The sequence below is a fragment of the Glycine max genome, chromosome 10, assembly GCF_000004515.6.
Source record: "Glycine max cultivar Williams 82 chromosome 10, Glycine_max_v4.0, whole genome shotgun sequence".
Classification (NCBI taxonomy): domain Eukaryota; kingdom Viridiplantae; phylum Streptophyta; class Magnoliopsida; order Fabales; family Fabaceae; genus Glycine; species Glycine max.
The window spans coordinates 38,866,489-38,890,547 of record NC_038246.2 but is presented as its reverse complement, the minus strand read 5'-3'; the positions used below and the strand labels follow the sequence as shown (position 1 = coordinate 38,890,547).

Genomic DNA, 24,059 nt, shown 5'->3' with positions numbered 1-24,059 from the left:
TTTACTTTCACCTCTTTAACCTTAAATCTATAATCTGAATTTTAGTTAACAACAAATCAAAATTTTAAATGTATATTAATTTTTTTTTATTTGAGATGAGTTAAGTTAAACAAAAATATTAAATTACTAATTTGATCATTTAATTTATTTAATTAACTTAAATTGATCCTTTTATTATTTAAAATTTCAATTTATTTGTTTTTTATAATGAATTTATTTATTATCAAAGCTGATGTAATATTTTTTTATCTTAATATTTATATGAAATAGTTTAGTTAAAAGTGATGACTGATCTTCATTGAAAAGTTGAGTACACACAAAATAATATTTTTTTCTATGGATACGATTTATTCCATTAATATTATTTCCTTTAATTTTTTTTAATTAAGGTGTCTTGCGTGATAAATATGTGTTGTTATTTTTGTTGTATCATGTATACAAGAAGTTGATGTCGTTTTTTGTAATTAATCGAAAAGGATGCCATTGCAATAATTTTAAAAATTATGGGATTAAATTAAAAATTTTAATAATAAAAAATAATAAATTAAATTATTTAATTAAATAGAGGACCAAATTAATATTTTAGTAGAAAATGCTTAACTAAAACTTGAAGCTTTTATTTTAAAGTGAGAAAGAAATGATTTTCTTTTCCTCCGCTATAGCTGATCCACCACCAAGATATGATACACAGGAAAATGCATTTCTCTCTCTGTGCAACAATTAGGGTTTTAAACCTTTAATCCCATCCAAAAACTCACACTTTTTGTGTCTTACTGTGATTTTTCCACCTCGCGCGATATGGTGTTGTCCCTTTCCATTTCCCATTAGCTTCTCCTCACACCCGTTCATGAGTCAACATCACAACAACCACGCCACGCTCACCGTCTCAACCGGCGATGCAAACCCCGACAACCGGCTCCAACCGGTCGATGCTCCCATTTCCACAGCAGAACATGTTAGGGTTAGGGTTTCATCGGAGGACAACGCGGCACCCGCATCCGAATCAGCGAGATTCTCCAACTCCGAGGTCAATTCGCTGCTATCGGAGTTCGACGGTTACGTGGCAGCCGGCGGAGCGTCGAGGAACGTAGGGCACGGCTTCGAAATCGGTGACATGGTGTGGGGGAAGGTGAAATCGCACCCGTGGTGGCCGGGGCACATATACAACGAAGCTTTCGCGTCTTCCGCGGTGCGAAGAACCAAGAGGGAGGGCCACGTGTTGGTGGCGTTCTTCGGTGACAGCAGTTACGGGTGGTTCGAGCCGTCGGAGCTCATCCCATTTGACGCGAATTTCGCGGAGAAATCGCGGCAGATAAGTTCTAGAAACTTCCTGAAGGCCGTGGAGGAGGCCGTGGATGAGGCCAGTAGAAGATGCGGCCTTGGATTGGTTTGTAGGTGTAGGGGCCCCGGGAATTTTCGCCCAACCGATGTGGAAGGGTATTATTCTGTTCAGGTGCCGGATTATGAGCCTGGAGTGTATTCTAATGCTCAGATCAGAAGGGCGATGAGTGAGTTTGGAACTGTGGAGATGCTTTCTTTTGTGAAGCAATTGGCGATGAATCCACATGGTGGTGATCCGAGAAGCATTGATTTCACTAAGAATAGGGCCACTGCGTTTGCTTTTCGAAGGGCAGTGTTTGAGCAGTATGATGAGACTTATGCTCAGGCTTTCGGTGTGCAGCCGAGGCGCCCTTCAGATTCTATCGGTAATCGCCTTGATCAGCCTGTGAGGCTTCCTGCTAAAGGTATATTATAATGATCTTCTGTGTTTTCCATTTTGGATGTTGTTATATGCATTTTTTGTGAACATTGTGAGACTCTGGCATGTATTGGATAAACTTTTCCATAAACAATTACCGTATAAGTGTGAATTGAGCTTGTTGCATGAACTAAAATAAACTTTTACACTTTATTTTTATAGAAGCTCTTTTTATTTATTTTCTCCAAAAGTTAAGGTGGATAAGTTGACTTTAGCTTGTGCAGAAGCTGAATGCATTTTATCTCCTTGTTTTATTCTCCTAAACGTGGTTTTTGAATAAGTTTATCCAAACAGGGTCAGTAAGTTTATCCTTTTGCCCACCTTAGATTACCAATGGTACAGTTCTTTCTATATTTTTCTTCATTAGGTTTCCCTTGTACTAATTATCATAATCATAATCTATTCATAATTACTTTAATTAAGTATTCCTACTATCCTGGCAAAAAAGTTGCGTGAAAGGTGGCGCTTCCTGTGCAGGCTGCTGCATTAAGATAACTAGGCCATTTGCATTTATGAGCTGTGTTGATATGCTATTACATTGTAAGCTCATGAAATTTAATTGCCTGTGAAAGGATGTTAGTTGGTGTGCATTGGATGATATCTCCATGATTGCTGCCTGTCTAGTTATTCTAATAGGGTTAGTATGTGAATGCTACCATTTTTCTGATGCTTTTATGGTTGCATATTCCAGCTCCTTTGAGTGGTCCAATGGTGATAGCGGAAACTTTGGGCGGTGAGAAGAAGAGTGCAACAAAATCTGTTAAAGCTAAGGACAATTCCAAGACGGACAAGTATCTTTTTATGCGTCGAGATGAACCCAGTAACACCTTCCAGTTATCTTCCAGGGAGACATCGGATGCAGCTGGGAGTTATGTGCTTCAGAAGAGGCCTTTAGCAGTGTCGGCCGTGCCTGAGGCTTTGGAGAAGCATGAAGACACAGGGATTATGAGCCAAGATATTGCAGCTTCAACTGTAAAAGCCGAAATAGCTGTTGCAGACCAGGTTCAATCAGATGGCATTGGTCATGCATCCCCAGAAATGACCAGGAGTATTGAACCAGTTGAAGTTGCTAGTAAAAGCATGGGTAGGCCTCATTTGTCTGGGGAGATGGCATTGCCAAACATAGTTAATGAGACATCTCAGTCTACCAATATGGAGAGCAAAACTTATATTGATGTAAAAAATGATGGAAATTTAACACCATCAGGACCACATGAAGATTTTCAGCAAATAGAGCAGGGATTCCTGGCTACATCTGATGAGGTTAAGCAAGTTAAGCATCACAAACTTAATGTTGATGGTGTGCCAAAGAAGATAAAAGTTCATAAGCGGCCTGCAAATGACTTAAAGTCTGAGACTTCTGGTATTGAGGGGAAAAAGAAGAAAAAAATGAAAAAGGGTTTGAATTTACAACCTACCTCAGGCCATCTGGAGAAGATTTCTACTTCTGAAAAAGCTGTACAGCTATCAGGGCAATCTGAAAAATCTGAACCAATGCAGGTGGATGCTTCTACCAGTAATTTGATGCCCATGGATTCCATGGCAGAAGTTAATATTGAGTTGCCCCATCTTTTGGGTGATTTGCAAGCTCTTGCTTTGGATCCTTTTCATGGTGTTAAAAGAGGGATCCCTGCAGTTACTAGGCAGTTCTTTTTGCGGTTCAGGTCTCTTATTTATCAGAAAAGCTTGCCTGTATCCCCACCCATAGTAACAGAGAATGAAGCTGCTGAAGTTCGTAGACCTCCATCCAGTGTTGGGACATCAGACGGTCCTGATGATCATGCCAGAGCTTCATCACTTATAAAGCCTGTAAAGCACATTGTTCGGCCTGACGATCCTACCAAAGCTGGGCGGAAAAGGGCCCTCTCTGATCGTCAAGAAGAAATTACTGAAAAAAGATGGAAGAAAATCAAGAATATAAAGGCACTGGCTGCAGAGAAGAAGGCAGGCGGCCAGAAAACTTCTGAAGCCCGTCAAGGAGATGGAAAAGAATCCATGGCCCAGGCTCCACCCAAGGTAGTGAAACCAGAATTGACCAGGAAAGTGGAGCGTCCAGCCAAGGCGGTTGAACCCACCATACTGGTGATCAAGTTCCCCCTAGAAACATCACTACCATCTGTTGCAGAGCTGAAAGCAAGGTTTGCTCGTTTTGGGCCAATAGACCAATCAGGTCTCCGCGTGTTTTGGAAGACCTCAACATGTCGAGTTGTTTTCTTGCACAAGGTAGATGCACAATCTGCATATAAATATGCTCTAGCAAACCAATCCTTATTTGGCAACGTTGGTGTGAAGTGCTTCCTCCGGGAATTTGGTGATGCTTCATCTGAAGTCTCTGAAGCTGCAAAGGCTAGGGGAGACAATGGTGCCAATGAATCACCTCGGGTCAAGAATCCTGCCGTGGTTCAACGCCAGTCATCAGCCCAGCAACCTCTTCCTCAGCCAACGATCCAGCTCAAATCTATACTGAAGAAATCTACTGCGGATGAGCCAGGCCAGTTAACCGGTAATGGAGGTAGTAGTAAGGGGACTCCACGTGTGAAATTCATGTTAGGTGGGGAAGAAAGTAGTAGGGGAGAGCAATTAATGGTGGGTAATAGGAACAGCTTCAACAGTGTTAGTTTTGCTGATGGTGGTGCACCTTCTTCTGTTGCTATGGATTTTAATAGTAAGAACGTTCAAAAGGCTATTTCTCAACCACCGTTGCCTAATACTCCTCCCCCTCCTACTCAGTTTACGAAAATCCTACAACATAATTTGCATAATTCCGAAATGGCACCCAGAAATACACCCAATTTTATAAACGCGACTACATCAGCTACTGCACCCACCGTTGATATATCACAGCAGATGATAAGCCTTCTGACAAGGTGCAACGATATTGTGAATAACTTGACAAGTTTATTAGGTTACGTGCCCTATCATCCACTTTGATAAAAAAAAAAAAAATAGCACCGTACTCATCTGTAGACCAAAATCCAATTCAAGAAAAAATGCGGGCTAGTTGGATTGTGAGTGAATGACTTACTCGAGGAAATGCATAAACCGAGAAATATAATCCTTCAATAGCCGCTTAGTTTGAGATTTTTTTTTATCTTCACAATGTAAATGTACTACCATATTGATACTACCATATTGATAGTAGCATCTCATTTAGCTGCCTTTTCATTTCTGTTTTCTTGTCTAACTACTTGAATTGAATCATTTTCGAGGGTGGGGGAGTTTTTTTGGTTACCGGGATGACGGGGCTTGTTCATTTTTTAAATTGAAAACCACCTAATGTACTTCGTACTCTTATTGTCCTGGAAAGTGTATAGCAATGCTAGGCTACCATAGATTGGCCAGGCTACACTTTGGAGCAATTATGGGTCTTGCTCCGTTGAAATTGACAATAGAGTAATATGCTGTGTACATTAAACTAATTTGGGGATAAATATTTGTTATGTTTATTTTTGAAATGTGTGTATAAAAAAGATAAATTAAATGCATATCATGTCAAATATTTAAAACAATAGAATTCTTATTCTTATAAAAAAACATTGCCATCCTTCAAAGAGCGGCAAGTTTTGGTGACGTGTGTAGTGCAATGCCGTATTCTAATTTATTAACTTAAAAAATGTCAGAATTGTGAATAATTACGAGTAGATGTTTATTTCTCTAAATTTTTCTTATTTTGTAAGAGGTTACAATTCATTTTTCATTTATCTTTTCATATTTAATAAGTTTCTTGAGGTGTAAATTTATGCCTATTAGACATCTTATTTGTATTGATGGATAAAATAAAATAAGAATGATTTTTTTTCATTGCCTAATTTTTCTCTTTATTGTATTATTTTTCGATTTCCATTATTTTAAAAATATTTTTTATGTTAACATTAAAGATAAGGCTTAAATCCATTTTGGAGGATCAAAATTGTACAATCTTAAAGTTTTAAGGACCTAGTGTGAAACGTCCCGTTTCACTAAAAGGGCAGAAAATAAAAATAATAATACCCACCCACCCCTCCAGCTTTCTAAAAACTCCCGAGACCCCTCCCCTTTCTCAAAACTTCCATTTTCTATTTTTGTGCAGCAGCCCACACCTCTTTAACCCTAACTCTTTTTCCCCAAAATCTCATCTCTCAATCTTCCACTCATCTCATTCCTTTATTATGAAATTTTCAAACTTTTGTATCCTTGTGTCCTTCCGCACACAAGGAGGTGGCTGGAGAAAACGGAAAACACTACGTAATTCTTTGGTTTTTCTATTTGATCTCTTTAAGGTAAATGTTTATGACCCATTATGTTAGATGAGTATGTTATAGCACTGATTAGTCATGGGCTGTGAGAAAAAGAGTTAGAAACTATGTATTAGAGATTATTGTGATTTTCTCAAAACCCTAGGTTTGCTAAAATTGGGGGATTTTGTCTAATCCCTTATTCTATTATTTAAATGCTTAGGTTCTGTGGAAAATACAGTGGTTGACCTTCCTAACAGCGGTAGAAGTCAGTGATTTCGTTATTTAGGTGAATAGCTAATATACTTAACGATTTTCTTAAAGTTCATTTATGGAGAAGCAAGTATACTTTCGAACAAATATGTTTTTGGTAAGCTTTGAAATTTATTTTGAGATCTTGATAATGTATAAGGATGAATGCTAAATTGTTTGTTTAATTTTATTTATGTTGAGTTCATGAATGATATATGCCGTTTGCTACAACGAAGAGATAATGTAGCCTATGAGTTGAATCCTCATGGTATAATGATGTATGCCGTTTGCTACAGCGAAGAGATAATGTAGCCTATGAGATAATTTCTCGTAGTATAATGATAGATGCCGTTTGCTACAACGAAGAGATAATGTAGCCTATGAGTAAATTCTCATAGTATATTTATATATTCCATTCGCTGCAACGAAGAGATAATGCAGCCTATGAGCTAAAGGCCGTAGTTATATGATTACCGTTCACCACAACGAAGAGATAATGTGGTCTATGTGCACACAGTAGAATAAATGCTTGGGTATTTAAGGTAATTATGTAGAATACCAGATTATGAGAAGTTCTGAAATGTATATTCTTTGCGTACAGTGATTTCTAAAAGCAAGTCTATTTTCGTTCATTACTTTCAAGAATGTTATTTTAATATCTTTTGGGAATGGAAAGATTCATGTTAAATGATGCTCTCTTTCATGTTTGCTTAGTATATTATGCTCTCACTAAGTCCTTGTGACTTACCCCTTTATGTTACTTCTTTTCTCAGATACCTAGTAGTGGAGTAACTGATTTCCTAGGATTTGCTGACACACCCAGGAACTTGATTACCTTCCCCAATGTGCCTGATGGATATTTTGGTTGTAACTCCAGTAAAATGCAGCTATAGGGGGCAGGGTAGTAATAGGCTTAGAGAGAATCCTTTTATTTTAAAAATGTAAAGATATGATGATGATGAACTTATGATGTTTGAGACACTTGATGATTAGTAATTATAATCCACTTTGTTATTCAATGGATGAGATGAGATACCAGTATATGGAATTGTCTAGGTATATGTATATTGTGTTCTTTACCGGTTATGTTGTATAGGATAGGCTGGTCAGACTAAGGAAGTGATAGTCTGTGCGTCGATCATGGCCAAAAGTGGGTCGTGACAGAGTGGATTTAAACCTAAGCATAAATAGACATTTAATAATTTTTTACTTCATACTGAATATTAAATTAAGAATATATATAGAGAGATAGATAAATGATGTATCATATGAAAATGATCATTTTTTTGAAAATAAAAATCATCAATCTTAATCTTTAGATTAAAATGAAAGGTGAAGATTAAAATATTTTAAATTTAAATTAAAACTTTATTTAATCATAAAATCTCAAAAAGATTTACCAAATAGAAAATAATATTTTAAAGATTTAATTTATGTCTTTTATAGAAAAAATTAATTTTATGTCAAGATCATCTTAGCAACCAACACTGTGAGAATGATTATCTCATGTGAGGATGAGAATGATTGATATCAATCGTTAGATTAAATCAAAAGATTAAGATTAAAATATTTTAAATTCAAATTAAAAGTTTATTTAATCATAAACTCTCTTAAAGATTTACCAGACAAAAAAATCAAATATCTTAAAGAGTTAATTCATGCCATTTTAAAATATCTCAAACTTATTACTAACATGATCATCACCACTATCATCATCATGATCATTTCCATTACAACCGTCATGATCATTATCGCAACCACCACAACTATGGTGATCGCTATCATAATCATTATCGTCACCACCAACATGATCGTCACAATTGTCATGATTTTTTAAACCAATAAATAATAAATATATGCATGAATGTATTAATGTAATGGTGAATTAGATAAAATTCAACTATAATTGATTTGAATAAAAATAAAGCTACTCATTTATTTTAACTTCATAATTTTTATCATTAAAATTGATTTTACTAAGACAACCAAACATGCAAAATTTTGGTTGTTATAAAATTTGGCCCACCTTATCATGTTCCATCATGATTTTAAAGTCAACTTAAATGCACACTATCAATATGGGAGTACATTTACATTTTAAATAAATTCTGCTTCTATCAAAAGAGAACTCTTATCATATCATGTTCATTATCATATTTTTGTTAGAGTTATAAGATATGATAAACATGATAACAAATTATAATAAGATAGAATAATTATCTTATCTTATTTTTTCCTATCTTGATCACCAAACAAATCCTTAGAGATAAAAATAAATTAATAATATTAATTCAACCTCAGAAAAATCTTAATACATAAAGAGATTAGTTATTGAGTCACAATTGAGGGATATTTGATTTCATCTAAAAAAAATATTAAATCATTGATTATGGATGACAAAGGCTGAAACAACATGGCAGTTAATTATTGTTTTCGGTAATTATACTTATTTCTTCACTATTTCAACTAAATCACATATCTTTAACTTTATCTTATTTCTTCCATATTTTGATTCATATTTAACCTTGAAAAATGATTTGAATAAGACGGTGGATTAGTAGTACAAGAGAGAGGTCATAGGTTGTTCACTTAACTGACGACCGTGATTCTGGGCGGAAAACAAATAATTCAGTTGCATTCATCCTTGTATATAACACATCCCTTGCAAAGCACGAAGCCAAAGCCAATCCAACCCAACTCAACCTCCAAACACAAAAACCTTCCTTCAAAACCAAGCAATTCATTCCCAATAATAATGTCTCAAACCCTCGGTTCCGATGAGCCACCCCAAACCACCGATTCCCACACCCCCTCCCTCCTCCACCTCTCCTTCAACCAGGACTCCGGTTGCTTCGCCGCCGCCACCGACCGCGGCTTCCGCATCTATAACTGCGACCCCTTCCGCGAGATCTTCCGCCACGACTTCGGCTCCGGCGGCGGTGGCGTCGCCCTCGTCCACATGCTCTTCCGCTGCAACATCCTCGCCTTCGTCGGCGCCTCCTCCTCCTCCTCCTCCTCCGAACCCCGCTATCCTCCCAACAAGGTCATGATCTGGGACGACCACCAGTCCCGCTGCATCGGCGAGCTCTCCTTCCGCTCCGAAGTTAAAGGCGTCCGTCTCCGCCGCGACCGAATCGTCGTCGTCCTCGCCCACAAGATCTTCGTCTACAACTTCTCCGATCTCAAGGTGCTGCACCAAATTGAGACGATTGTAAACCCTAAGGGCCTTTGCGACCTTTCACATGTTTCCGCCACGATGGTGTTGGTGTGCCCCGGGTTGCAGAAGGGGCAGGTTAGGGTTGAGCACTACGCTTCCAAGAGGACCAAGTTCATCATGGCTCATGATTCCCGAATCGCGTGTTTTGCACTCACGCACGATGGGAGGTTGCTTGCCACCGCCAGCTCCAAGGGCACACTCGTTAGGCTCTTCAATACCCTCGACGGTTCACTGCTCCAAGAGGTGAATGAATGAATAAATTCAATCGCATTTGGCTTATGTGTTTTTAGTGTTTTTTCTGATCGGAATTAGAGTTTCACTTCGGTTATTTATATGACAAAGGTTGGTTTGCATTAAATATCAACGGAGGTTATTGCGATGAAACGTCAACTCTTAGTTGAAGAAATGTAGCTAAAGCTCTTAAGGAATTGCATCTATGTTTAGTGTTGTTTTCCAATCAAAATTAAAGTTTCACTTTGTTAATTATCGAGGGAAGAAACTCTAACTTTGATCGAAGAACAACACCAAAAGCATCTATGTTTTTTCCTCTGTTTAATCATTCTACAAATCCTTTGCTTTCTTGCTATCGCACACGGTACCCTCTGTCTTTGATATTCACATGATACCTTTACATGGTTATATGGGTGTTACTGTGTTAGTGTAATGTATTTCAAATAACCTTTACATGGTTACATGTGGAATTTCAAGAAACCATAGGGGGCTGTTAGTGTGATTTGCTCAAATTAATATGATAGGAGTTGGATTGTTGGAACTTAATGTGTGCTTAGTAACTTTGTTGAGAAATAAATTGCTTTTAATGTTTTGAGATGTTAGTGGTTTCAAAGTTTTTTGGAGGTTTGAATGGGAATGTGTGGGGGTGATGATTTTCAGGTACGGCGGGGTGCAGACAGAGCAGAGATATACTGCCTTGCTTTTTCTCCTACTGCGCAGTGGCTGGCTGTCTCAAGTGACAAGGGGACCGTTCATGTTTTCAACCTCAAGGTAGATTCCGGACTGTTGGGGCATGACAGATCACATGGTACTTCTGAGGCAAATCCTTCTAGCCCCACTGCGGTTTCATCTCTTTCCTTTTTTAAAGGTTTGTCTGCCATGAGTTATTTGCCAATGATCTTGTGTGGAAATTTGGTGCCTTGCTTACTGATTGCGAAAGAACTAGAAAAGCAAATTGTTGCTTTTGAGGTTTTAAATTGTGGTTATGGTTGCAGTCACAATCCTTCAGATTGCAAACAAATGCGATTGATGCAACTACAATTGAGAACTTGGACCATGTTTTAGAACTTTTGTCACTGTAACATTACCAAGTTTAATTTAGTCTGGAAATTAAGAATTTTGTATTGAAAATTGTTCTCACGAGCATCTAATTTTGTCTGTTTTGTAGGTGTGCTGCCTAAGTATTTTAGCTCAGAGTGGTCTGTGGCTCAATTTCGCTTGCAAGAAGGTTTGCAATATGTTGTTGCATTTGGCCATCAAAAGAATACAGTTGTAATACTAGGCATGGATGGCAGGTATGTCAGTAATGAATCATATCTGTGCACTCTTTAGTTTGTCATGCTCTGCTTTTTTTTTTTCCCTTTGGAAAGAGGGGAAAGGTGTTGCTTAAGAGATATTAGGCATTCATTATGGTGGAATAATGATTTAAGGACTAAACTTTGAAGCCATCAAACTTTTATTTATTTGTATACATATGCATTGCTTTGCTAAAATTGACCAAGGTTGGTGGCTTCATTCAGGTTTTGTGCTTATTTATTTGTTTTCCTTTTTAAAAAATTCAAGGTTAAGATGCTTCTTCAATATTGCCACCAGACGACTAGCTTCATCATTATATTTTTGTTTTTATATATAATTTTTTCCATATGCTTATAATTTATGATATAACCGATAAATGATGCCAGTTTTGGGAAACATTATATCTTAAAACAAATAGATAAAATGATTTAAATGAGGGCATTTACATAGGTAGACAAATAAATAGAGAATGATGTGACAGATTTAAATGTATGCCAAAATGATCATTAATTCCTTGTCTTTGACTTGCTCTTTTTCCTGTGAATTAAAAATTTGATGTGAATCTTAATTGAAATTGTTATGCAGCTTCTATCGATGTCAGTTTGATTCTGCTGCCGGTGGAGAGATGACCCAACTTGAATATTACAATTTCCTAAAGGCAGAGGAGACATTCTAGTCTAGTATGGATGCATCATCTTTCAGTGGCACTTGCTGTGAACACTATTTGAATTTTCTGTTTACCTCGTTATTTATAACGTGTAAACTGTAAATATGAGTATTGCTAAATCCACTAATGTTATCCGGTTGGTTCACTCTGTTGGCTTGTATATATTAACACCTTATTATAAATTAGAATGAATTGTCAGCAGCATTCGCTCCAAACTCGTTACACTTTTGCTATAGTGGTTGTTAAAAGGAATCGGCTGCTTACTCTTGACAAAATTGTTTTTTTGAACAAGGGTTTCCTCTGCCCTTTATGTTCAAATGAGCCTAAGTCAAATGCTTATTTGTTCTTTTCTTGCAGGAAATCTCTCCAAGTTTGGGCTCACATTCGTGATTTGTTTCCTTTCCGCAGGCGTTTCACTTATTTACAACGCATTACTGACTCTTTAATTAGGGGCAGATCCACATCAGGTGTTCAAGGAAAATTACGTTGTTTGGCTATAGCAATTACAGTCTACTGTATTTGGCTGTCTACGAACAAGCTGATTTTTGAAGATTATCAATTTTCTCTAATAGAGGTTATTAGCAAGATTAAGTTTCTTATGTATAGACAAGCGCACCTGTTGCATTTGTTTTAGCATCTTGGTATAGGTCTTCTTGTATTAGGGAGACTTTTGATTTTCTTTAACTGCGGGGTATGCTTTGTTTATTATTGTATCATTTTGGGTTTAATATAATTTACATTTTTTCCAAAAAAAAAAAACCCTGGGAACTAGTACCGAACAATAGACTCGCTTGAAATTGGTGGATTTGAGGGGACACCTCTACTAGTCTTTTTTTTTTTTTTTGTTGCACAAATAATTTAAAATGAGACATAAGACTCTTCTTAAATTGAAATAGATATGTACAAAAAAGATAGGAAAAGGATAATTTATAGTGATTGATTGATATATAATTTTTTTTTTCTAACATATGATCTTGGACTGTTATCTTTTACCTAAACTTTGTTTTGGCTTTTTTATCCTTTAAAATATTCTTTTAGTCTTTTATCTTTTATCTTTTAAATTTGGGTTAATGTCATCCACTTTTGAAATAGTGGTTGTTTTCTATTTTAGGATATGATTTTGTTCTTTTTAGTGGCTCAAGATGTGAAAGTTGTTATAACAAATTCACTTGCACAAAAAACAAGACAATTCAACTAATGCTCAGACAAGAAAGGGGGTTATAGGATGACAATTCAATTTAGTCGAGCAGCAATTAGTAAAAAAAATATAAATTTTTAGTTTTTCAATTACATGAGACTCAATCTTTACATGATTTTTACTTTGTTTATGACCTTTTTTTTTCCTCTAACATTAGTTAAGTTTCATAGTTTTGATATAGGTGAATTTAATTAGACAACTTTGCCTTTTAAATTAGAGAAAAAAAAGATTCAAAATGATTTTTTCAAAATAAATAAATAAATATTTCATAAAGAATGGTCAAGTCTCTCTGTAATTCAACATTCTTAAGCTGACAATTTAACCAAAAAGGAAATGGACAGAAAAGAGATTGGAACAATGGATGCCAGCCTAAATTGCCTAATGTTCATACTCATCTAAAATATATAGACCTTACTAAAACAGACTAAATAAACACATACAATAATGCCACGAAAATGGTAATGTGTATGCAAATATAAAGGAAGCACATTACAATCAATAAAGAGGAATTCAACTTCAAGCACCTCTCGAAGGGCCTAAGATCCGTATATTTGTTGGAGTCTGTTTTGACGTATCCAACAGAACATCGATTGCATCGGGGAAAGAAGCAATGATTCTAAACTGAATTTTCCTCAATTCAACTGCAAAGTCCAATGCCTGGTTCATGGTTGCTCGAGCACCCGCTAATGCTTCAACCACCTCTGTATTGGTCAAGTAAGACGCGCATATTTGGCTCAGTATTCTGTCATGTCTTTGTTGAAATCTCACTGCTCTTTCTTCTGCAGCTTCCAATGCCTCGCTAACGATTTTTAGTTTCTCTCCGGCCACTTGTTTCTTCTGCCATTTCTTTATGTTCGGCACGCAAAATAAGAAGGACGTGGAGAAGCCTATTATGGCGAAAACGATCTTGCCCAAGTCCATGAATCATGTTCATTCATTGTTCAACTTGTCCTAGAGCATATATGATCAAGACAATGAAGACCCTTGTGCTTTGCTTCGGTTGGGGGTTACCACGTTACTTATACTTGAATTAATTATCTATTATTCTCTTTCTTTTTTATTGGTGGGAAAATACATATCCTAGTGTTCCACATATTGCCACCTTACCCTCTGTCTTGATGGCAGGGGATAAAATAGAAAAAAAAAACGAAAAATTAAGATTTTGAAGGAAAAAAAAACCCAGTTAAAGAAAAAGACATTAATTTTAACAAGTAAAATTTTCAAAATTTATGATAATTTTACATATTGTTATTTTCACTAATTATGTGTGTTACAACTTTTAAGTTGTGAACTCTAGACTTTACGGTTCAAAAGTCATACCTCATAACACATAACTCACTACTCATTATTGAATAACAAAAATTAGTGTCATTTTCCTGATTAAGTATCCCAAATGCTGCCATTAAACGTAAATTACAACTTCGTAGAATAAAGTATACCAAAATTGTAAAACTGAATATATAAGGGTGTCAGGATTGGTTTCAAACGCAGACGATAGCAGCGGAAGTAAACAACACATGCTGCATGCCGATTGGTTTCATATGATTTCCCTATGTCTTAATTGGATTAGCTGCCATCCATTTGGATTACAATATTGGAGTATCAGCACGATCAGTGTCAGAGGCCATCCATGTTTTCCTCCGAAGATGTACGTAGGGAAAGAAAAAAATGAAAAGCACATGATGTTAGATCATGACTTTACAACTAATGAGTAAATGGTGTGTTTTAATAGCTAGATAAAAGATCACTTATGTTTTGAGAGTTTTGCTGCTATTGGGACTTCTATTGACTCCATTCTTTCTAGGCGCTGACGATGGATCTAAGGATCATCCCAACCTTTTCCCCATTCTGAAAATGAGGGAAATGGTTTGTTAGTTTTCCTTGCAAGCCACATATCTGCTTCAGGATAAACATAGAAGTCTTGCTCACTCATGGACTTCACAAAATTTTAATGACATTTAAAAATATTTTTAAAATAAATAAAATAACATATATTGAGGGAAAGAAGAAAGAATAATTAAATATATTAAAAAAATGTTAAGTACAAATTGTAAAATTAAAAATTATATAAAATGTATATTAATTATTAGAAAATTGAAGTGTACATATCAATTATGCAACTTAGTAATATGTTTCACGTGTATAGCTAAATATATGACTTGTTTCGATAGGACACACAAGGTCCACAAAATAATTAAAAAAAAAACATCATATGTCACAAAAGTATGGGATAGGAAGCATCACCACTTATTTATGTTGGTAAAATCAAAATAATTGATACATGTTCAAGTGGACATGATTAAACAACCACAAAATTCAACTAGTTAACATGCACCTAACTGACATGTTATATTTGCCTGATTTATTCTTAGCTTATTATATTTAGGAACTTCCTCTTAAGGCATGTTCCTTTATACTATATTTTAAGCTTTTAGGTTTATCTCATTGACTACATCATTGGAAATTTTTCTATAATCAAGGTTGGTCTAAATTTAAGTAAATATGTAAATTTAAATATATGAAAAATTCAAAAATACATCCGAGACATGTATAGGAAGCTGTGGAGCACTTTCTAAGGTTCTGGAATTGGTTCCTTTGATCTTGAGATATACCTACTCCATTTAGGAAATTGAATATTAGAGTTATAAGAAACTTTGTGAATATAACTCATTCATTGACATCCATCATTCACTCTTGAAGAAAGCTACACCTCTCTCCTATAAATAGGAAGACTTGTAAAAAGTTGAAGCATCTCATCTCATTTCATCCAAAGAGAAACAAAGCAAGAGCGAGAATGAGAAAGAGAATGAATAACAAAGCAACAATATTTAGTAAGTATCACACTGCTTGCAAGTAGTCACTCCCACACATGTTGGATAACCAATGAGTTTTTTCATTTTCAAGTTATATGTATCCTCAATTTACACCTATAAATCCCACTAACTCCCTACATTTGCACGTTAAACAGGTACCATCCTTTTCCCTTAAACTTCTCAATGTGTTTTTTTTCTTTTACATGGACACTTTTTTTTCTCTTAAATATTTGAACAGTAACTCTGTATGCTCCATGTTGGTTCTAAAGCAATTAATCTAGACTATATGTTACGACGTTTTTTTTATTGGGAGGGGAGGAGGTCTTATACTCGTCAAGCAAAATTACATTTTAAAGCATTTTTAATAAATTATGGATGTGTGTTGGGGTGTTTGAATGAACTTCCTGTTAACACGCATATATTTTGCTATTCTTGTTTTTTGTGCTCACTTTGATTGCTCTCCCAACTTATGTGAAATTTGTTTTGTTGCAATGAGATTCTAATAATGATTTTAACAAAATTGTTCTATATGAACAATTCTCTCTCAAGCCAAGTGGTCTTATTAGTTATTAGCAAAATCATTACATATCAAATCCGATACAATAATGAAGCTGAAGCACAACAAAGATTTGCAGTACCCCTTTAACGTACTTATAGTCACATTTTGTTATCAGTCCATATTTCCAAACCAAATGCACTAGAATACAATATAATGAACTTCTATGTATTTTTCTAGCCTTCATTCAAACCCGGCCCATAGAATATTTACTATTTACTTACCCATTATAAGCGTGACGATAGAAAATTTGATCAAACATGGTCTTAACACTCAACTCCAATGCTAAGTTCATTATGAAGGGCAATCAAATTTGTCTCGAGATTAATTAAAAAATTAAGAATCCTAACATTCAATTTGAACATCAAGATTATACTTTTCAATTTTAGTTTTTACAAAAGCCAAAAGAAATACAACCAATTAGTTTGTGCATTGCACAAGATAAGTATTTATTTCATATAATTTAAATTTATAATAAATATTTTTTAATATAAAAATTATATTATAATTATAAAAATATTTAAATATTTAAATTATATTTTGGATTTGCAATTAACAATTTAAAGCATACAATGAAATTAGTTTTAACTATAATATCATTCTGATTTTAAGGTGGGGGGACCTCCGATTTTAAGGTTAACAAGTCTCAACGATATACATTTATGTTAACGTTTGTTCTATTACATAATTGGTTCAAATAATTTAGTAATAAATAAAGTCACCACCCTTTACATAATTAAATAAACAAAAAACTAATGTTTGACTTAACTCTAGTCTTAATATTGACGAATGTATATGGTATCGTTCTTATTCTTATGTTTATTTTGTTAGTTATTATTTTCATTTTTATGAAATAAAAAAAGTGAGAGCAGTTTTTTTTTTTCTGCCTATTCTGTCTTCCATGTATCAAATTAAGAACATACATCATAGTGTAGAAGAAGGAGGAAAAAAAACACCTTTGGAACAACACTTATTTTAAATTGTAAAGATCTGTCCCTTGGCTGTTCTTAATCATTCCCTAAGAAGAGGGGAAAAGTTTTAATCAAACGAATAGTTCCATATGATTAGCAAAGTCAGAGAATACAAAATCCACATACTCCAAAACTCCACAAAAAATCAAAATAAAGTTACACTCAATTCGTTTAAAATTTTATCAATTCCTATGAACACACGAGACAGTGTTTAATTCTAGTCTATCTAGGATCTATCTAAAGGGAGAATAGCAAGAGGGTTCAGGCTACGTGGAGCTTTAGACCTTCTAAGTTCTTTACACACATTATCTAAACTCCCCAGAAAATCTCTCACAATCACAAATATCCTAAGTGGGTTTGCATCTTCTTTGCTGATCACATCCCCATGAAAATACTCCGTAATTTCTTTCACGCGTGCCAACACTATATCTTCATCTCCACGCAACTCCTTCAAGTTTCCATCAGCATAGTTAAGGAATGACTTCATACACTGCACAAAGTTCATGCTTCTCTCGTCCTTATGCAACTCCTTATCCACTAGATGTTGCAGCTTGTTCATTCCTTCTGATAGGTTTGACACAGAGCTTGCAAGAACGTCCAAGTCAATGGTAGCTGTTTTTTTCACGTTGTATAACTCAGTGCTGAGACCAGAAACAAGTTCTAGTCCCATCCTTTTGTAATCTTCTTCCTTCTCTTCCTCCGTTCTGTTCTTACTTCTTTGGCTGATTTTCCCCATAATGCTGTCTGAAACTCTTATTCCTTCAGAACGAACAATCTCCTGAACAACGAAATGGAGCAACGTGGTTTTCCCATCAGTTCCCTTAACATCTGCAAGCTTGAGAAGTGCATCGAGTTTAAATGCTCTAGCACCTCCTCTGGTTGTTCCAACGTTCATTCGGTTTCCCGTTTTGAGCACTGCTTCTAGTAACTTCAAGAAGAGCCTGCTTGATCTTAGTTCCTTGCATGCTTCCTATAGTAATAGTAATCGGACAAAAGACAATGTCAGAATTCATAAAGCTTTCTTTTGCTTTCAATAGGGTCAAAAAGCTTTGGTTTTATATACTCTCATGCGTCTATCTCTCTTCTAATGGACTTTTACAATAATAAGAGAGAATATTTTTTTTTTCTTCTTTAAAGTGTTTTATTGTTATTCTCTAATCAAAATGGAAGCTTTACTCGATAATCTATGTCAATCTTTTGGTTCAAATGTTTTTTTTCCCAAAAATCTAGTGTTTTTTTTTTAAATTTTCATCATTACAAAAAAATATATTTTAATCTGTAAATTATGTTTATTTTTTTTTTTTGTCTTTATAACATTTTTATTACTATTCAAAATACTTTTTTAGATAGCGTTCAAAAGATGAAAAATAAAATAAAATTACAATAACAAAAAATTAAAAAAAAAACTAGATTACATAAACCAAAAATATATTTAAAACTAACCTTTTTAATGCAAACATTTGTTATACAGGTTATGGTGATAAAATTTTGATTTTGATTGGAGAATAGAATGAAGAAACATGTAAAAAAAATGTATCTAAAGTGATGCTCTTGATGGCTACCTCAAGCATTGAAAATGAGTTCCTGAGGTGAACTACTTCATCGTCAAATGTTTCTCTGAAAAGCATGCCTTCTACTCTTTGAAAGGCAAATGGCACATCGAGCATTGCCCTCACGAACCTTTCGGCGGACCCCAATTCATTGATGTCACCTTTATAATTGAAGAGCTTGGACTCTTCCTCCTTGGTGGGTACCATTTTCACTAGTGCCTCTAGTTGGGGCAAAGACAACCCCTTCCCTGGTTTTCAAGATATCAATAAGATCCTCGACAATATTAATTTAACCATCAATTTTCTTCAGCATATGGTATAAATGCACATGAACACTCTAATGCTAAATAAATAAAAGTCGGTGTGCAATTTTACTTAGTGATCATAACACAAATAATTGTTACATTATTTTAATTATTACTTGAGTAAGATACTACTTTATTTCGTGAGTATGGGACAGTTATCATTTTGTATTATTATTAATTTCCACCATATATATACTTATGACAAGATGCACTTTGGAGTTAGCAACAATTTTAAACAATAATTTAACCTCGTGGAGGGGACCCTCTTTTGAGGCATATTTTCATAATTTAGGAGTTTTACTTTACCTTGCATTAAGGCCTCGCAGACATGCTCAGCTGTTGCATTCAGAGCTTTGGAGAGTATAGTTATGTTCTGCAGGCGTTTTGGCTCAAGTACATGCTTGCCTGGAGACGGGGTTTTACTCTTTGCTTCGTCATTCTTAATTGAATTTTGCAAATTGTAACCAAATAGAGACTCGATCATTTCCTCGTCCAACCTGAATCAAATTCATAATATAAAGATATAAAGTAAATTGGATGGTTAATGAATAAAAAAATAGGAAAAAGTTCGGAGGTTCAACCTCTTCCGTTAACAAAATTAACCGTTCTAATAACTAACATTTAGTGATAATAAAAACCAAAATTCATAATATGCTAAATTGCTTAAACTTTAAAGAAAATAAAATGAAAATAAGTAATGCTATTACTAATGAAGTTGAACTTACTCGAATGAACTCGACCGTAGCTTGTCCCAAACCATTGTGCGATTTGGTGCAGCTCTGACTTTGTCCCAGTGAAGTGGTTTGAGTTTTGGCAATGGTGCACCATCTTTACCAAGAGGGGTAAATTGAGGGAGTTGAGAAGGTGGAGGAGGTGGGGTTTTGACACTATTGCCCTTAAGAAATGGAGGTGGACATGGTGGTGGGGGAATGTTGGGAGGAGATTGTGTAGGGTAAGGTCTATTTGGAGAAGGCAACTCCTTTTCTGGACTTTGATTTGAACACGAGGAAGTGTCTGAATTTACCAGGGATGATAAATTATTAGATGTCAAGGAAAGTGGGGAGTGAGAGGAGAGTCTAGATGAAGAAGTGAGAGAATGCAAAGAAAATAATGGCATTCGCAATGGTGGAGGTGGTGGTGGTGGTGGAGGAGGTGGAGGGGAAGTGAATGTCTTTGGACATTGGAGAGAGGTTTCAATCTCTTTCTCTTGATCATGTTTTGCACTATTTGGTGATTGGTGAGGTTGTATATTTGACATTAAGTTATGTTGAGAACTAGGAAATTGTGGGTTTGGTAATGAACTTGAATTTTGACGGGACAGAGAGTTTGTGTCACTAAGACTACAAGCGGAAGCATTGGAGAGTCTATTACTATTTGAGTGTGAATCATTAACAAAGGAATGAAAACTTTCATTGTCTGATGAATGACAATCTTTAGGGATAATTTTATCCCCAGAAGAAGAGTTGCCGCCATCAGATTCACCTTCACCTTCACCTTTAACTGCTTCCTCATCTTCATGAACAGATGCAATATCCTTCATGGAAGAACCGCTAACAATATCATATTCTAAACCATCCTCGCGAGTCTTTTTGAAGCTGCAAGAGTGTTGCTCTATGTCCTCACCTAAAGCATTAAGATAAAACAGATCTAGTTCAGAGTTTAAACTTACCTTGCTTGATGAACTTTGATAAACACCTCCACTTCCTTTGCTCTTGCTATTATATAGTGGCATTGTCCTTTTGGTTTTCTTTGTATGATTTGAGAATTTCCTCCACACCAAGAATAGCCCACAAGCACCAATCAATATAGCAACTCCAGCAGATACAAGAACAGCTATTAGTATTCTCTTAGCCCTGCCTCTATCTTCATGATGAGTTTGGTGAAGTGATGGATTCTTATGATGTGGTGGATGGTGTGAATGATGGTGCACGTGTGGAAGAGGAGAAGGAGAAGGAGCTGGAGCCTGAGTTTCTTCAATGATAGGTGATGGAGAAGGTGAGGGAGAGAGAAACTCCAAATCACCGTTGAATGGTACTTTGGTGTGGAAACTCTTGAGTCCAAGCAAGGATCTAAACTTCTCCACTATTAAGGCTTGCTTCTTTTCATTCTCATCTATTCCTGAGATTTTCTTAACCAGCTTTTCATCATTCTCTTCAATGAAATACATCTCTGGTAGGCCATGAACCTGGAAGTTTCCAACTGCATTGAATACAGAACCAGCCACAGTCAAAATGTTGGTGCTTTGTGATGATAGGAGGATCAAGATGGTGATGATAAAGATCATGGTAACATGCTCAGAACCACCACACCCCATTTGTTTTTTTTTTTTTTTTTGTTCTTGTTCCAACTAAAAGTCATCAAGACATCAATGCAGCTTTCCTCTTATAAAAAGAAGTAGTTAGCTTTCTTTTCTTTTTGTTGTTGCATTGGTTTTTCAAGAATTGCCATTTGGGTGGTGATGTGTGAGGGAAGATCTGGAACAGTGTCTTTAATGCTACTCCAAGGAACCCCTGAACCTGGCAGTTGTGGTTGTACTGGTCCTTCTTTACTTCCCTGTTCATACACTCTTATCTCTTCTCACCATAATCAATTCTAAATTTCTATTCTGCCCTACAAAACAAACACCACTGTTAATGCATAGCATAACACTGGCAAAGGCAAAGCCTTTCCCTCGTTTCACTTTGACTTAATTCTTTTGTCTTATCTGCTATTTTAGGTTGTTTTGTCAGAAAAAAAGCAAAGTTATTGGGCTTTTCTCCCGCTCGTTGTGATTAAACACTTTTAAGATCCTCTTCCTTTTTAGCCTTAAGTTGAGGATTCATCATTCATCATTCATCAAAAGCAAGGTCTCTTGAAAATTTGAAGTTTGGATAAAACTTTTTAGCAGCTAAAAATAAAAAGTCACCTAATCAAGACCATGTAAAAGTAGATAGTGGGGTCCTGTTTTTGTTGGCCTTGCCTAACGCTATCGGGCGATTCTATAAGATTTCTCCAACCCCATTACTATTATAAATAAACAACAGGGATCCGTATGGTGGGGACAAATTCGAGAAATTTTTAGAGAAAACTATGTTTTTAAATAGATCTATTTAATGATTTAGACTTTTATGTGTCTGTGATTGAAATTTAGGAATTTTATATGAGGGCTATTGTACTATAAATAAATATAAAACGTTTAGATTCACCTAATTAAATATGCTAATTACCCTCAGAAACTTTTTTTCTCATCATATCACGAGAAGACAAGCATCAACGGCTAAAGCAAGATGTTGATTGTTTAATAAGGAGATGTTAGTCTTCTTCCCACATGATTTTGTACTGATTATTCAGTCTCAAGTGTGTTCTTATTGAAAATAGTATCCACGATTTGTTTGTTGGAAGGGTAATAATAATAATAATAATAACAATAATAATAATTTATTATTAATTTAATAAAATGGTTTTTTAGCCTACGTTGTCATCTTGTAAATTAGTTTAGACGCTCATGCGCTATAAGTTATTAGGGGAAAGGAAGCATGGGGAAATTAACAACAACATAGACATTACACGTATGAATGTCTGATTTAACCACGGAGAATGATGTGGTCTTGACAGCTACTTGCAAAACTTGCTATGTGTCGCATTCCCATAAATTTTGTTGTTGACGCTGTAGCGTTCTACAAAGTGAATTAATCAGCTGTGCCTGCGTATAAACTGACGTCATTTATTTATATTTTAAAGATATAATAGATTTGAGAGAAGAAGAAAAAAAACTTTATTATTATTCTTGTTAAAATCTACTAATATCGGTCTAGTGGTAAGATTAAAGTTAATATATACGAGATGATTAAAGTTTAATTCTCATTTCTCTCGTTATGTATCAAACAAAATTCTTCTTGTTAAACCTGTAATATAAGCTTTGTACTTCTCTTTTTGCCGTAAATTTGTAATTTAATCCAAAGATGGGAAATAACTTTTTTTGCCCGTATGTATGTGTCAGTGACTGTAGTAGCACCAATGTAATTTAATCCAGAGATGGGAAATGGATTTTTTTTTACCCGTAAGTGTAAGTCAGTAAGTGAAAGGAACATGATCACCTTAATGGTGTAGATATTTTTAACTTACATTTTTTTTTGAGGTCTTTAACTTACATTTCACTTTATAGTTTAATATATAAAATTTATTTGTTTGTTTTTTGACAGAATATAATATTTTTGAAAGTTCTTTTGTTATTCAACTAATGAATTAGTTCATTAGCCTTCAAGATAAGTAAATTGAACACAGACTAAACAAAAATCAAAACTATTTAATTAATTGGTCAATTTGATTTATTCCATATGCATATTACACAAATCAATGTGAATCGACTTAAACAGACCTAGATAACCCGTATATCCACCTCTAGGTTTAAAAAAAAAAGCTTTAAAAAACTCTTTAATTACTAGAAAATACAAGTTGGGGAAGTTAAAATAACAACTACCATTTGATTAAAAAAAAATCAATTCTTAACTTGTGAGCATTCTTAGGGCGAAGCATAAAAATAAAATCTTACTATCCTTTATTAGGAGAACAGTATTTTTTTTTTCTTCCGTTATTATTATACCTGAAAGGGAAGTGAAGGGCCCATAATGCGGTGAAGGCTCAAATGATACATAATTGAAAGCTAAGAATAAAGAATATCGTATATGAATAGGCAGAGCATTTAGGACAAGGAACAAAGAGACGAAGCAAAGGAGGGAAACAAAATATGAAAAAAGAATCCAATGCAAAATTCTGTCAGAAATGAATTTATATAAGAGGAATTAGTAAATTATTTCTGCTTTATGCTTCTTCATCCTTGTGTCCGTAAACACGGGCTCTTTTTGGTTCGTCGTGGTCTTCTTATTATATTCTTCTTAATTGAATTATTAGCCTCTCCACTATGTATTTTTATATTTTTTTCAGTGACCCACTACGGTTTTTCCCCGTTTCCTGACAGAAAGTGTACTAAAAACTGATTAAAATTTACTCACAACAAAAGTTACAATTAATTAAATACCAAAAAAAAAGTT

General features: G+C 35.0%; 3 protein-coding genes across 7 annotated transcripts; 2 read left to right on the top strand and 1 right to left on the bottom strand.

Annotated features, from left to right (window-relative positions):
• The first annotated feature begins 587 nt into the window (after positions 1-587).
• Positions 588-4,924, top strand: LOC100812480 (uncharacterized). The gene is made up of 2 exons (XM_003535287.5): positions 588-1,745; positions 2,451-4,924. Exons 1-2 carry the CDS (start codon positions 848-850, stop codon positions 4,688-4,690), a joined length of 3,138 nt encoding a protein of 1,045 aa, XP_003535335.1. The 5' UTR covers positions 588-847; the 3' UTR covers positions 4,691-4,924.
• Positions 4,925-8,660: 3,736 nt separating this feature from the next.
• On the top strand, positions 8,661-12,390 carry LOC100800215 (autophagy-related protein 18a). 3 transcript variants are annotated; one of them, XM_006589071.4, is made up of 5 exons: positions 8,736-9,685; positions 10,334-10,541; positions 10,842-10,968; positions 11,555-11,649; positions 11,994-12,390. In XM_006589071.4, the coding sequence occupies exons 1-4, from the start codon at positions 8,981-8,983 to the stop codon at positions 11,643-11,645; spliced, it is 1,131 nt and encodes a 376-aa protein (XP_006589134.1). In that variant the 5' UTR covers positions 8,736-8,980; the 3' UTR covers positions 11,646-11,649; positions 11,994-12,390. The 3 variants fall into 3 exon arrangements, with proteins under 3 accessions (XP_003536071.1, XP_006589134.1, XP_006589135.1); XM_006589072.4 differs by having other exon boundaries at positions 8,757-9,685; positions 12,045-12,390; XM_003536023.5 differs by lacking the exon at positions 11,994-12,390 and having other exon boundaries at positions 8,661-9,685; positions 11,555-11,837.
• Positions 12,391-17,203: 4,813 nt separating this feature from the next.
• On the bottom strand, positions 17,204-22,014 carry LOC100811929 (formin-like protein 11). 3 transcript variants are annotated; one of them, XM_026124115.2, is made up of 5 exons: positions 21,935-22,014; positions 19,755-21,639; positions 19,336-19,526; positions 18,737-18,972; positions 17,204-18,144 (listed from the first exon to the last, which is right to left on the bottom strand). In XM_026124115.2, exons 2-5 carry the CDS (start codon positions 21,341-21,343, stop codon positions 17,401-17,403), a joined length of 2,760 nt encoding a protein of 919 aa, XP_025979900.1. In that variant the 5' UTR covers positions 21,344-21,639; positions 21,935-22,014; the 3' UTR covers positions 17,204-17,400. The 3 variants fall into 3 exon arrangements, with proteins under 3 accessions (XP_025979900.1, XP_006589133.1, XP_003535334.1); XM_006589070.4 differs by lacking the exon at positions 21,935-22,014 and having other exon boundaries at positions 19,755-20,563; positions 20,699-21,882; XM_003535286.5 differs by lacking the exon at positions 21,935-22,014 and having other exon boundaries at positions 19,755-21,881.
• Between the last annotated feature and the right edge of the window lie 2,045 nt (positions 22,015-24,059).

Excerpts from the sequence above, each read along its gene's own strand:
- LOC100812480 (XM_003535287.5), top strand. The coding sequence starts at position 848 with ATGAGTCAACATCACAACAACCACGCCACGCTCACCGTCTCAACCGGC. Across the intron at positions 1,746-2,450 it reads TGTGAGGCTTCCTGCTAAAG|CTCCTTTGAGTGGTCCAATG; the intron begins GTATATTATAAT and ends TGCATATTCCAG.
- LOC100800215 (XM_006589071.4), top strand. The coding sequence starts at position 8,981 with ATGTCTCAAACCCTCGGTTCCGATGAGCCACCCCAAACCACCGATTCC. Across the intron at positions 10,542-10,841 it reads ATCTCTTTCCTTTTTTAAAG|GTGTGCTGCCTAAGTATTTT; the intron begins GTTTGTCTGCCA and ends TCTGTTTTGTAG. Across the intron at positions 10,969-11,554 it reads ATACTAGGCATGGATGGCAG|CTTCTATCGATGTCAGTTTG; the intron begins GTATGTCAGTAA and ends ATTGTTATGCAG.
- LOC100811929 (XM_026124115.2), bottom strand. The coding sequence starts at position 21,343 with ATGGGGTGTGGTGGTTCTGAGCATGTTACCATGATCTTTATCATCACC. Across the intron at positions 19,527-19,754 it reads CTACGGTCGAGTTCATTCGA|GTTGGACGAGGAAATGATCG; the intron begins GTAAGTTCAACT and ends AATTTGATTCAG. Across the intron at positions 18,973-19,335 it reads CTGCGAGGCCTTAATGCAAG|GGAAGGGGTTGTCTTTGCCC; the intron begins GTAAAGTAAAAC and ends CTTGAAAACCAG.